Genomic DNA, 14,348 nt, shown 5'->3' with positions numbered 1-14,348 from the left:
TCTTCTCAGGTCGTTTATCGGGATTCCCATACAAATCCTTATAGGCTTTTTGTCTTTCCCGCTTAGGGGGCCTGCGGTCTACGAAAGATAATGGTTGTTTACCATTTACAAACAGCCGAGAAACCGGTTGGTACTAGGTTTGTTCAAATGGTAAGTAAAAACTCCCGAATGGGAAATTCAGTTGGGATCGGCGTGTACCATTTACAAAATTCGTTCAAGTTTACAGAGGGAGTCTGGAGGGAGGCTAATCATGGGGGAATGCAAATGGTAAACACGTTTTCCGTTTGGGAATTTTGGACTACCTTTCAAGAAATCCCGCTTTCTCCGGAAATTTTCCCTTTGGGAAGACCAAAGTAGGCTTACCATTTACGTTCCAACCGAAATTTCCGGATTTTTTTGGTAAATGGTAAACAACCAATAGCTCCACAAAAAGCTTATGACCGGTCTAGGCTCCCGCGTGTGTAATCTTCCGGGAGCATGTTGAGAACCGAGGAAGCCTGGGAACCACCGGTCATCCGAAGGAGTGTTTCTTGAATTTGCTTTCAGGGAACATCCTCAAAATCCGCATTAATCGGCAAAGAACGGAATTTTAGTGTCTTCCTTTCATCGGCAAAGATGGCTGCCGTGCCTTTACAAGCACGTCCGCAGGGTATCACCTTCGATGAGTATGGCAGGCCATTCATAATCCTCAAGGAACAAGGAAGGCAAAGGCGGCTGACAGGGATGGATGCACAAAAGGTAAAAGTACTTTATAGTTGTATGTTTTCATCGATCGCACGCAAACTTGTGCTGATAAATTATTTGCTGTTTTCTTTTCCTAGTCTCATGTTATGGCGGCCAAAGCCGTGGCCAATATTTTACGGACTTCTCTCGGCCCAAAAGGTTAGTTTTGAGCTTAAGTGAGTTGACGTATATCAGCTTGTCAAAATTGTAATCGATCGATTACAGGCATTACTACCCCAAGTGTTCTTGTTTAGTTTAACACATTGCCCCTCCTATCTGAAACTCGTCTGAGAACCATAAAAGAAGTGGAGGAAAAAATGACTTTAGGATCATTTTCAGTGATTATTTTTCATGTACGTAAGGTGCATAGATGTACAGCACCGTTCGTCGTCACGTGGACTTAAATGTACAGATTTTCGATTGAGCAAAGATGTGTCTAATTCTTGCACATAAAACTGGCGAAGTTTGACGTTTTGGGCACTAAATATAGACATTTGGATGACAATATCGTAGACTTCCGGCTCCTCTGCACTGTCTGAAAATTGAAATAAGAGACCAATTTGCTATTTGCAGAAGCAACGTGAACGCGTCTGCACCCAAATCCAAAATACTTTTCTTTCTTAATTTCTCTTAATGGACCTCTTTAGTTTGTACGTTTTCCCATTTCAGACCACGCGATGTTCCCAAGGGAATTTTCGTTTTGTTTTTACAGAAGTTATGCATACATATGCAAGTGCAGAAGACAACATTTGAAAGAAACTTTTCCCTGGGGTAACATCACGTGGTCTGAAATGGGAAAACAAAACATACATGTACAAGCTAAAGAGGTCCATTGTAGTAGAAGTGGAGGTAGTTCGTGTTGGTTGGTAGATAGTTTTAAGCACTGTGTAAATGAAGACAGAAGGTCAATGTCACAAATATGTGGCTTCACTATGACTGCATGTACTGCAAACTTATTGCAGAAGTGTAGATACATGTAGGTCATCGTTCTGGGTGCTGACTAAATGGATAAGAACCCTCCAACTGATCTGCCAATCTGCATTGGGGGCATTGGCAAGCAAGGGAGGGAGGGAGGGAGTAAGTGAAAAAGTAAATAATGAATTAAACTGAAATTGTTTTCCTAAAATGTGATGAAAAGGGGTAGTGGTGAAACTTGCAGTATATATAAGAGCTTGAACACTGAACGTTGTTTTCTCCACAAACGTGTAACTGTCCATGAAAAATTAATGTTTTTTTGAAAGAGTGGTTTCAATCAATCAATCAATCAATCAATCCAATTTTGATCGGGGTTTATCCCTGTAAACGGGGGTGGCCGGATTTACGCCACTTTGTCAGCAATCTTTCTAACTCCCACTCTCCGTCTCACTCCTCGCTTCCTCTTGTCCTTCAATTCGAACTCCAACGCTTTTCTCAGAACATGCCCATCATCCCTCCTCAACACATGCCCATACCATCTCACTCCATTTGCCTTTGACATCTGCACCACTGTTTCCTTCAATCCCAACATCTCCATCAGGTCCTCTGTCCTCTTTTTCTCCATCAGTTTTGCACCACACATTGCTCTCACATTGCTCTCGCCATTGGTTTCCTCATTGTAATTCACATTCAAAGTAATAGGGAGCTTACGTAAGGGTGACGACGACGGCTGTGAGAATGCCACAAAACAATAGGTTTAATGAGCAAAAGCAAAAGCTCTGCACACCCTACACATTCGTTTTCATTTTGGTACATTTCTTTGCTGTCCTTGTCCTGACAACAAAGTACTGAATTGTGTCAAATTTCAGGTTGCGTAGAGGATGGGAGAAAGTGATGAGACGTTTGTAATTTTCTTCCCAAACAACCGCACAATTCATACCAATTTTACTCCTGCAATGTTAATATACACTTTCCATTCCAAACGAATTGGGTTTCCAACGAAGTTATTACAACAGTAACAGGAAATGATATTTTTGGACGACGTTCTCTTTGGCGTCGTCGTCAGCGTCGTATTTCTCTGTGGTGAATTATCCTTGTTATGATTCTCAGGTATGGACAAAATGATGGTCAGCCCAGATGGCGACGTAACAGTCACTAATGATGGCGCGACCATTTTGGATATGATGCAGGTCGAGCATCAGATAGCCAAGCTGATGGTGGATCTCTCAAAATCCCAGGATGATGAAATTGGAGATGGGACTACAGGGGTTGTTGGTAAGCAATCAGAACTGTGGAAATCTGCCCTGATGAAAATTTTATTGGAAAATATGATCTCGTTCAGGAAGTAAAATGTCTAGTTGCTTCTATGTACAATAGCTTCTCTTTGGGGTCATTTAAACTCAATGATGACCTCAGTCCAGGGGTTGAAGTTTTTCATCTAGCAGCTGGTTTGAGTAGAGTAGCCCACTGTTGTCGTTGCCAAAATGAATTTTAATGTTAGGTTTGAAAGAATTTGTCTTCATTAAAGTACTTCAATTTTTGGGGAAAAGTGGCAGAGAAAGTAGCCAATGCACCTGTTTCCTTCCAATTATCATTCTACCGGTAACTTTATTCCGTGGCTTTCATTGCAGTCCTTGCAGGTTCACTTCTTGAGCAAGCTGAGCAGCTGTTAGACTGGGGAATACATCCCATAAGAATAGCTGATGGCTATGAGTTGGCAGCAAGGATTGCCAATGAAGAGCTGGACAAGATTTGCGACAGCTTCCCAGTTGACAAGAACAACCCAGAGTCGCTGATACAGACTGCTATGACGACACTGGGCTCAAAAATGTAAGATATAATTTGAAGGACTATTCTTTAAATTTATGTGGTGTACACCCATGGTAGAGCTGGTGAGAGAGATACATGTACATGGATTTCTGAGTTGATGTCACCAAATGTTTAGGAGAAAAAGCTAAATTAGCAGTCTGTAAAGTTATCTTGTCTTGCATCAGCCTTAATTTGGTGCTCGTTCTGGTGTGACTGCAACAGTACAATGATTCTTGTTTAGTTACCAGATCCTATCATCTTGGCAGTTAACACATTCTGGAATTTCCTGTTGGCCATCAGGCATCAATCAAAATTCCAGATTATTGAATAAGTTTTAGATTACGATCAGACCGGATGACCAAAATCCATCACGCAGTAAAGCTCACTGTTTTGCTTTAATTTATATTTTAATTCACAATATACGATGTAAGATTCTAGTTTGAAGAGAGGACACACAGGAACGATAGCCGCTATCTCGTTTTCTTATTAAACAGTTCCTTTTGTTATTTAAGCAAGGAGTAACGCTTTTGCAAAAGTTGAATTGAGTTTGAATAATTGACAATGTTTTGTGTCGATAATTTTGCGAGAATTGAGGATTGAGTTTGATTTCGAGTGAATCGAGTCTCGATCCTTGACTTGATTCTCGATCCTCGATTCTCGTGAGGATCGGGTCAAGACTGTCAACTTATTTTTGCACCGCAGTATAGTTGGAAATGCTTGAAAACCAACTTGCTCTATGGTTGAGAGCATTGCATGAACTGAGAAGCCTAAACAGTGCTTCATTTATATGCCAAAAGATTTTAGTTCTAAGCTTACTGATTTGCAATGTGTCCTATCAGTTTTTAACAATTCTCAACTTTTCACATGTTGCCATGATGGCCATATTTTGTTCCCCTAAATGAAAAAAAAGAGCAATAGATTTTATGCACAAAACTCATTCTTCAGAAAATGATCTCTGTTATACAAACATCATATTCTGTTTTGTTGAAAAAAAAAAAACATCGCCACCAAGCAATGTGACTGAAAGCCATCAAGCACTCAAGAAATCCATGCATTACTCTTAAAGTCAATGGTTAAGAATGTCACTGTGTCAACATTATACATGGTAACAACTTCTTGGATCTTAATGAAGCTTCTCCTTTTTATCTCCCAGTGTCAGCCGATGTCACAGGAAGCTGGCTGAGATTGCGGTGGAAGCAGTATTGTCTGTGGCAGATCTTGAGAGGAAAGATGTTGATTTTGAACTCATCAAGGTAGAAGGCAAGGAAGGTGGCAGGTTGGATGACACAATGCTGGTCAAAGGAGTTGTTGTGGATAAAGATATGAGCCATCCTCAAATGCCAAAGGTGAATCATGTAAAGAGTATTTAAATGTGTACTGCAATAGGATCATAAGTATAAAGATAATAATTATTTTTAGACGTATGTATTAAGATAGTGGTAGAGGTGCGGTCTGATTGTCTCCTCATAACTCCGAATAAATTGTCCTTTGCTATTCACCTCCTAGCAACTTGCGCCCTAAAATGTTGTAATCGTTGCAGGAATAAATAAGTTAAAATGCTCTTTTTAAGCCTATGTTTTATCACTGTTTTAGTATATATACTAAAACCACAATTCACCTCTGTGTTGGTGGCTAGTGGTGGATATTAATTTTATCTAAAGCCACAGCTACATGTAGCCACCTCCACTTTGGTGAATAGTTGTTTAAAATTATTCCTAGTTTAAGGATTGTAATCATAACTCTTATTTGCAAGCCTCAAGAGGGTTCAAACCACCCATGGGAAATTAGTGCAATTTCAAATTGCAATTATTGGTAAGGAATAGTTGGGCGCCTTGGTGAAATTTGAAAATGGTTGAGATGGCTCTGTGGTAAAAAGAGTTGTATCATACCACCCTTATGCTTTCCGACACTATCCTTGATCTGTTCAAATCATCTCATGCAACTTACTTTTATGAATGATGCAGTGATGGTCACCAGCTTCATCTGTATGTGGGGGGTTCCAGGGGCTACCCAATGCACCCCGTATAATTATCAGTGTATTATTATTCTTCCTTGCTGTTCTTTGCTTGGTAGCTTGCTCGTTTGTTTTTTTTTTTCCCCTTTCCTCCCTCTATGCTGTTATTAGTGGGTAAGCACATAAATCTCACTCGCATGTTTGCAGTGTTGTAATGACAGGTGTCTGAAGGACAACTGTGACTGGGCTGCCATGGTTACCTTCATGCAGCTGAAGGAGGTGCCTGTCTCCTCAATTGCTACAGTACCTTTAAGGCACCATTGTACACCTGCACTATTTTTGAAGAATAATTATCTGATCAACAGGTGATAAAAGATGCAAAACTGGCAATCCTAACTTGTCCATTTGAGCCACCCAAGCCAAAAACCAAACACAAGCTGGATGTTACTTCTGTGGAGGACTATCAGAAGCTCCGGGACTATGAGAAAGAGAAGTTTGATGAGATGGTTAAGCAAGTCAAGGACACAGGTGCCAATTTGGCCATCTGTCAGTGGGGATTTGACGATGAAGCCAACCATCTTTTGCTACAGAATGAACTTCCAGCAGTCAGATGGGTTGGAGGACCAGAGATTGAGGTAATACCCATGTTATTTTGTTGTTGTAAAAAAAAAATAATAATAATAATAATAAATAAGGGCTGAAGGAGGGAATGCAGGGTCGGTGCAATGGTACAAAAATCACTCACCTTAATCCAGTCACTGCTCAGGCCCCCTAGGAGTCGCTCCCAGTTGACGATTTAACTCTTCTGGCATCCTTTGCTTTCACCAGCCCATGCCCTTGTGGGATTCCCACGTGAAAAATAGAAGTGGCACATCAAAAGCCATGCACTGTGCCCACTGGGCAAAACAGACTTTCAGAAGTAAGTAAGCAGTCTTTTAATGGTTCTGGTGAATACTCCAGCTCTTTGCTTCTTGAACTAAATGAAAACAGTTTATCAAAGTATTCAAAGTCCTTTCAAAACCTTCAATTTTGTTGTCTTTCATTTGGTTAGTCACACGAGGTCAACACTAATGGCCATCCGTCAAACTGACATTGGACATTTCCTTACAATTACACGACGGAATATCATGTCTAAATATGAGAAGCTTATGACTGTAAAAAGAATGAAAACAGGCAGAATTAGAGCTTCAGTTCAACAAGAAATAGCGTTTCTAAGCAAAGCCGCACTGATCTACAGTATTTAGGTCTAAAAACCACTTTGAAGACGGTTAGCTTTTACTTGTTTTGCTGGGTACTACTATGTCAAGACTCTAAAAAATTCGCTTTTCCAGGAGAAAATGAAAATTAATGGACAGAGAAATCACAATGGGTTTTTTCCACCCTAGTCATGGTGTGCAAAGAACTTTGTCCTGCTTAATCTCCTGCAGGGCTCCTATTTTTCAGGAAAGGGGGCCCTGGGTGGGTCTTTTTATTCATTTGCGTGACGACTGCCCCAGAAAAGCAGGCCGCTCGACTAATTTATGAAGGGACTGCTCACAGTGTAGAAAAAGGGGCTGGGGATTTAAAAAAAACAATGACAAATAACATTTTATGACATATTACGGACACATTGCCTTAAGGGGCTTTTTTATTGCACAAATTATCACAGAGCTTGGTTGCATCCGTGATTGATTAATAAATCATTAATTAATTAATTAATTAATTGATTAATAAATCATTGTGCCCTAGGCACCACTCCTTTTATAGTGTGTCTCTGTGCTGCTAAACAGTACTTCATATTATTTCGTAGTTACATTTAAATTTGCGAAAATTGCATCTTTCCTATCTAAGCCATTTTGAAACATAAACAAGTAGTCCGTGTGAAAAGAAGAGTGCTGTTTACTGTTTTCAAATATCTCTTTTTGTTCCAGAGATATTCGAGTTTTTAAAATATGCAAATTAGCCAAGAGATATCTCAGCCAATTTGTATCAGAAATTTTTGATTTTTTGCATTACGATTCTACTAAATGTTCTCCACAATATGAGCTTAACAGTTCTGTTACCATGGCATCATACTGTGTTCCAGACCTCCCCCATATTAAAAGCTTATTGTGGTTTATTTGAGATTCAAACCCATAATCTCTTGCCCAGTAGTGTTAAACAGTCGGTACAGGCCCAGAACGATGATGTCAAAAGTGCAACAAACTTTGTTCAAGCCCTCCTCCATGCTTCTTACATCTCACATGCAAGCATACCGCTGCTTACCCTAAGTCAAAACAGTCCTACTAACAGACCAGCAGAGCTCAGTGGTTCAGTGGGTGATTAATTGAGCCAATCCCTGATAATACTGACTTTAACTTAAAAGTGCAGTTTATTTTCTGATGAAAAGAAAAATTCTCCATAACTTTTAGGCTTCAATTTGGACCTCGACTTGTACTTTCTTTCAGCATAAACTTACAAGGACGGTGTTAACTGGCTTTTTTTGACGGCCAAAATTGGCATTTAACCCCCAGATTAGTGTCAATTGGCTTTTAAACGTCTGGCCCCGGGGGGTGGTTATAATTACTAGTTAAGGTGTCTTAGGGCCGATTTACAAGGTACAATTTTTGTCGCATGCGACAAGCTCACGACAGGCTTACGACATGACTTACGATTGTTGCAGCGTTTTAAAACATGTTTTAAAATGCTACGACATTTTTTCTAACGTACACAACAATCGTAAATCATGTGGTGGGCCTGTTGTAAGCCGTTGACGCATGGGACAAAAATCTTACCGTGTAAATCGGCCCTTATAATACTAAACTACAAATAACTTCCAGCTCACTAATTTTGTTTTCTGCTTATTTAGCTTATTGCCATTGCTACTGGTGGGAGAATTGTGCCAAGGTTTTCCGAACTAACAGCCGAGAAACTGGGCAAAGCTGGTCTGGTGAAAGAGCTGAGTTTTGGGACAACTAAGGACAGAATGTTGGTTATTGAAGAGTGCCTCAATTCCCGAGCTGTGACAATCTTCATTCGTGGAGGAAATAAAATGGTAAGACACCCAGTTGAGAATAGGCCTGGTGTTCTTATGTAATTTTTCCTAGTGGAATGTTACAATATATGTAGGATTGTTGTGTGCTTCCTTGCTTCATTATGTGTTCATGTGTTGTTGTTGTTTTTTTTTTTTGGCATTTTTCTCACTCTTTCTTTTCTCTCTCTATCTCTCTTTATTATTTTTTAATACAGCATTATTTTTTCTTACACTTATTTGCAAACACTAATTACAAAGGTTTGTACACGTTAACTACAAATAATATGGTGCGTACATTACGGACAACACATTTCTACATTATTTATAATATAGCACGGTTTCTTTTTTCCATGTAAAAAAACTAAAAACATTGCTTCTTTGGCAATAAATCCACAATTAGACGACAGTTAACCACATGCACTTGGAGTACCTTTATTGAACTATAGTTACTGTACATTATTCCTTAGTAAGCTAGAGAATTTTACTAAACGTACAAGAGCCTGCGGCCACCATTGTATGATATCCCTTGCACACTTTTTACCCAATTGTCAAGTTATTGTACAGAAAGTGCACGAGGCGAGTGCAAATATTCCAAGATATTGTACCATAAGTTTTTTCGGTACTGTGGTCAATTAATTTTGTACAGTTGCAGAACCAGTCAAATATGTTCACCGTGGCTTCAAGCTGAAGCAACGACGATGCCACAACACTATACACTTAATGTATGGTTCCGAGGGAAACAGTTAGTTTTGTTTTCCCGAGACGAAGTCAAGGGAAACATCAGAACTCGAGGGAAAACAAAACTAACTAGTTTCCCGAGGGACCAGACATTAAGTGCTTTGTTGTATATTTAGACTTTTCCGTCAACAATCGCAACAAAACATGCGGAGCGGGCAACAACTGTGGAATTGTATCCAGATCGGGATACGTTTGAATTTGATCAGGGGCACGTGACCAAGAACCAACCAATCACAGTGCTCGTTTTGTTGGGTGAAAGGTTGGGTATATAACAATATATGATTAGTTAAAAGAGGAAAAAAGATCGTGCCGTGCGGAATGCATTTTAAGACATATTTTGTATTACCCCGATTTGGGCGTTCAAATTTTGGAACGGCGAGGCGTCTAAATGCCTTGGTGAACAAAAGCAATAGGTTTGCACGCTTTGGTCGTGCGTTTTTTATTTTTGTCCATTTCTTTGCCATAGCCGGCAAAACAACAGATTGAAATGCCCAAATTTGAGGTTTTATGAAGAACGTGGGCACTTGAGAATAAATTTCATTTTTTCCTCCTAAATGATGCGCGTTCATACTATTTTTAGTCTTAAGGAACTACTACACCTTTGACGCATTAAAAATCTTGCAATAGTCGCGAAGTGATTGCAATAACGCGAATAAATATTTTGAGATGACGTTCTCGTTGCCTTTGCCGTCGTGGTTGCTAAAGGTCCTTATTCAGAAAATACTCTAGTACATGTTCAATTCAGTCTGAGCCTGTCTCCTCTCTCTTCAGTCACCAAAATAGTCTGTAAAGCCTTATTTTTCCCCCCGATGTTCATTAAATGTAACCAGTTTGAAAGATATCCCGTCCTCAAGTAAGCGCGTCAACGGCGACGGAAAAAATTAAAACCAGAGTAAAGCATGTACTCTTTCTTTTCTTTTGTTGAATTAGATCATAGAAGAAGCCAAGAGGAGTCTCCACGATGCTCTATGCGTCGTTAGGAATCTGGTTCGGGATAACCGAGTGGTGTACGGTGGAGGGGCAACGGAGCTCGCCTGCTCACTGGCTGTCACCAGGGAAGCTGACAAGGTAAGAAGAGAAGTTACTGTATGGTCAATGACAGAGCGGTTTTAAAGCGGTTTCAGTTGAGTGTCGAAAGTAATTAGCGAATTGCTTTGGTTTTGCATTATTTCACCCGGTGATTGGTTCAAAGTTCTCGCGCCACTTTTTCAACCAATCAGAAGAGAAACCAAAACCAATCGTGGCTCGCGCGTACACATTTTCCCGCGCTTTGTGTCGGCTACGTGTAATTACTTCGAGTTTTGATTGGTTTACTGGATTGTCTCCGTCCTTTTTGATTGGCCAAAGTAATTACTTTGGTTTTGGTTTTACGACACTCGATTGAAACTCGCTCTAAGTTCCTGGAAAGAAAAACCAAAGTAAGTACTTTAGCTACACTGTATCCACAATCCCACATCATCTCACAAGCCCCTTGCAAACGGACGCAACGTTGTCGGCAACAACTCCCAACATTGTTGGGTGTTACATGTTGCGTTTGTTTGCACAACACTGTTGGATGTTGTTGGGAGTTGTTGGACGAGGTTTGAAACTTGTCTCATGTTTGAGCGAACGACTTTTTTTACGTGATCGCCGAAGCGTAGCGCAACATTGTGGGATCCGTTTGCTCAGAACTCTCTTCCAACATTGTTGGGGCCACGCATGCGCATTACACGTGGTCTCCATGGAGATAGCAACGCATTTTAACCCGTTGACTCCTGGGAGTGAGACGTTCACTCGTCAGATTTTTGCTCGTCTACTAGGGGGGTCCTAGGACGTTTGAGGTGTCAATAGTTAAAGCAGTCAAGAACTGTCCCCTCCATTAACTTTTACAGAGTCTTATCCTTTTCATAAATACACTGCACGTGCTTACATTGTTGGGAAGTTATGGCATCCGTTTGTATACAACTGCCGACACCATCCAACATCTGCAGAACCAACAACTCCCAACAATGTTGGGAGTTGTTGCAGGGAGGAGTGCAGGGATGGCGGAGTGCATGGTGAGAGCACTCGCCTCCCACCAATGTGGAATCGATTCCCTGACTCGGCGTCATATGTGGGTTGAGTTCGTTGGTTCTCTACTCTACACAGAGAGGTTTTCTCCGGGTACTCCGGTTTCCCCTCTCCACAAAAACCAACCTTTGACTTGATTTGCTTTCATCGTTAATTTCATTTTACAGTGTCCCCAATTAGTGCTCCAGCGCTAGAACGACTAGACACTTAAATAAAAGTTCCTTTTCTTTCCTTTCCGTTTGCACGAAGACAATCAAACAACTGGTTTTGCTCGCACAGTACCTCTTGTTGGCCGATAATGTGGTCAGTGCTAGGTTTTTCGGCCAGTCACTAAGTGTACTGAATCAAAACCCGAACGACACGACGAAAATTTGTACTATCGAAGGTCGGAGTTCGTAAATGTAAAGTAACCACGATGGGGAGATTACGAAGCTGATGTTTCGAGCGTTAGCTCCCCTTGTCAGAGCGAATTAAGGGGTTGTTTTTGGTTGAGCGAGCATGGTGGAGTGACATTTTACTTGGAGCATGTTAACATGAAAAACCCAAAATAAATTAATTGAATGAAAAGCATTTGCTGTGTTATCGTGGGGCAGGCAATTCAACTTTGGTAACTTATTTGACATGATACAACGTTTCACTCGCACATAACGCAAAACAGTAGTTTCCTCACAACTACAGTGACTCTGTCAGCTGCACAAATCCGAAGCAATCACGAAATTGTTATAAAATAATTATAAACTCTCAATTGGAAACCACTTTAAAGGTAGCTTTTCGATATGACCGAATCCTCAAAATAATTTAATCACAATAGGAAAAATTGTCTCGCCTTAGATATCCACATTGGAGCAGTACGCCATGCGAGCGTTTAGTGATGCCTTGGAGGCCATACCGCTGGCCTTAGCAGAGAATTCAGGGCTCAATCCGATTCAAACAGTTGCTGACATCAAGTCCAGACAAGTGGCCGAAGAAAATCCAAGACTAGGCGTGGATTGCATGGATACAGGAATAAATGGTGGGTAGAATTATTCAGCTCACTAATAATTCGCAAAGGAGAAAAAAAGAAATGTTTTATAAATCAATAACTGTACATCTAGTACAAATGTTTCTTCATATACATGAATTGTTTAAATCTCTCTCTTCGTTAGAATTTCTTCCATGCCGAATGACTTGCTAAAGTTGCGAAACATTTTTGATAATTACGCAGCGTTTTCATATCCGTCCTCGTAGTCCTTGCTTGGCTTCGCCTATTAAATATTCGGCAACAACGTCATCAGCTAGTTCTTAATACAGGCCTTGCTTTGCAAAATCAGTACTTCAGGCGAAAAAAAAATCAGACCTTTTCTTCCTTTTCAGACATGAAAGAACAACACGTGATAGAGACTTTAATTGGCAAAAAGCAACAGATTAGCCTGGCTACCCAGCTGGTGAAGATGATTCTCAAAATCGACGACATTCGAACGCAAGGAGAGTCGGGGTAACAGGTCTTCAACTTGACGCGAGGTTGTCTCTGTCACGTAACGCAGCGTTTCCTGATCACCTCGCTGAAAGAAAATACACATTGAACAATTCGTGCGTCGAACAAAACAGCTACATTCCTCCATTGGAGAACGGTGGAAAATGAACAGCTTTGTTATGAACAGCAGGCCAAACGTTGTAGCGATACCAGATATTGTGTAACTGTGGAGGACATTGAAAGAAAAAAGTGTTTCGATTCGCATATTCAATAAAAAAAGTAAAACCCAAATACGACGGATTTTCTTTCGTAAAACGAATTGTGTCACATGACATTCGTCAACTTGTGACTATTCTCATTCAACGACATCCTTGGCTTCGCTTCATAGAAAGGGCTGTTTCCAAACGCAAATTTAAAAAAAGGAAAACCGAAATGTGACGCATGGAACAAAGTGTTTCCCATAATTTTCATAAACTTGTTTCTGTTTGTATTCAACGGCCGAGTCAACGGGCTGCACTTCAGAATGTAAATTTGCGCTATAACAGTGCTTGCATTAATTGTCTTGCAAGTAAGATCTGCAGTAGACACATGTACGCGTTGCGTACCTATTTTTTAATCTATTGTTTTGTTCCTGACAAATTAAACATTCGTTCATAAACATTTCCCTCTTAATTCGAAATCAAACAAAACAAAATATGAAAGCATTGTCTTTGGTGGACAAGTCCTTATTTCACTCATAAATAATTCATACTATTCAGTATTTGCGTTGGCTTGTTTTTGCTAGCGCAATTAATATATGGGAACGGAAAAAAGTTACAGACTCGAAACGCTAATATTAATTTTGAGGTGTCATTCCCTTCGAGGTCCGACTGTCGGAAGTGTCGTATATCGTTGGTTGTTTTTATATTTCCTGATAGCTATTTAGGTTAGCTTTAACTTATCATTGAGCTGTTCCTTTTATTAAGTCCTTTAAGGAGAGCACATAACTCCCGACAAATTAACTTTTTTTTTTTTTTTTGAGAAATAAGGCCCCAAAGCATTGTCAAAGCCCTTAATTTTTTTTTTCGGCGCATGTGCTGCAATTCGTTTTGGTAGAAAAGAGGATTGCTAATCATTTTGCTAATAAAGTTGCATTCGTGGAATCTTGGAATCGATTTATTTAATTTGAATTTGACTTCAAAATGCCTTTTTTTCCCTTTAAAGATCAAGATTTGTCCAATGATCTGAATTAGATTTTTCGTATCAAATTTGCACTTTTGATGCTTTCGCAACGATATTCGGCATTGCTCGACCGTTATATTTGCATCTTAGATTCCACAAGTCTTTACCGAATTTGCTAAGCCTTCGATGCGACAGTATTAACTATAATTAAAACTTTATTCTTTTCATTTTGGGGAAGCGGTCAGCCGAGTCAAAATGGTTTTGCGTAGTAGGCAAGATGGCTTAAGTAGAAGGCATCTGGCAATTGCCTGGTAGGGGGACCGGGGCATGCTCTCTTGAAATGTTTTGAAAAAATCGGCTTCAAATGGTTATTTCTGGTGCAGTTTATGGGTAAACTCTGCCCCTCTTTTTCAGCTTACAGATAACACTACGCAAGAGCTTTTTCCCTCAAATGCCTGTTATTTTCCAGCAGTACCTTTATTCAGAAAGTGTGAACTTGTAGTTGTTTGATGTAAACGCGACCATTTGCAGTCAAAATAATGCAAACTAAGTCT

The 14,348-nt window shown here is 40.1% G+C and overlaps 1 protein-coding gene across 1 annotated transcript; it reads left to right on the top strand.

The window, feature by feature from the left end:
• The first annotated feature begins 503 nt into the window (after nucleotides 1-503).
• On the top strand, nucleotides 504-12,924 carry LOC138046603 (T-complex protein 1 subunit epsilon-like). The gene is made up of 10 exons (XM_068893211.1): nucleotides 504-738; nucleotides 822-882; nucleotides 2,749-2,913; nucleotides 3,270-3,468; nucleotides 4,601-4,793; nucleotides 5,767-6,036; nucleotides 8,229-8,414; nucleotides 10,062-10,199; nucleotides 12,012-12,192; nucleotides 12,534-12,924. Exons 1-10 carry the CDS (start codon nucleotides 616-618, stop codon nucleotides 12,656-12,658), a joined length of 1,641 nt encoding a protein of 546 aa, XP_068749312.1. The 5' UTR covers nucleotides 504-615; the 3' UTR covers nucleotides 12,659-12,924.
• Nucleotides 12,925-14,348: the final 1,424 nt, after the last annotated feature.

This window comes from Montipora capricornis, chromosome 1, assembly GCF_036669925.1.
Source record: "Montipora capricornis isolate CH-2021 chromosome 1, ASM3666992v2, whole genome shotgun sequence".
Lineage (NCBI taxonomy): Eukaryota > Metazoa > Cnidaria > Anthozoa > Scleractinia > Acroporidae > Montipora > Montipora capricornis.
Note: the sequence above shows the minus strand (reverse complement) of the source record. Positions and strands in the feature narration are given on the sequence as shown.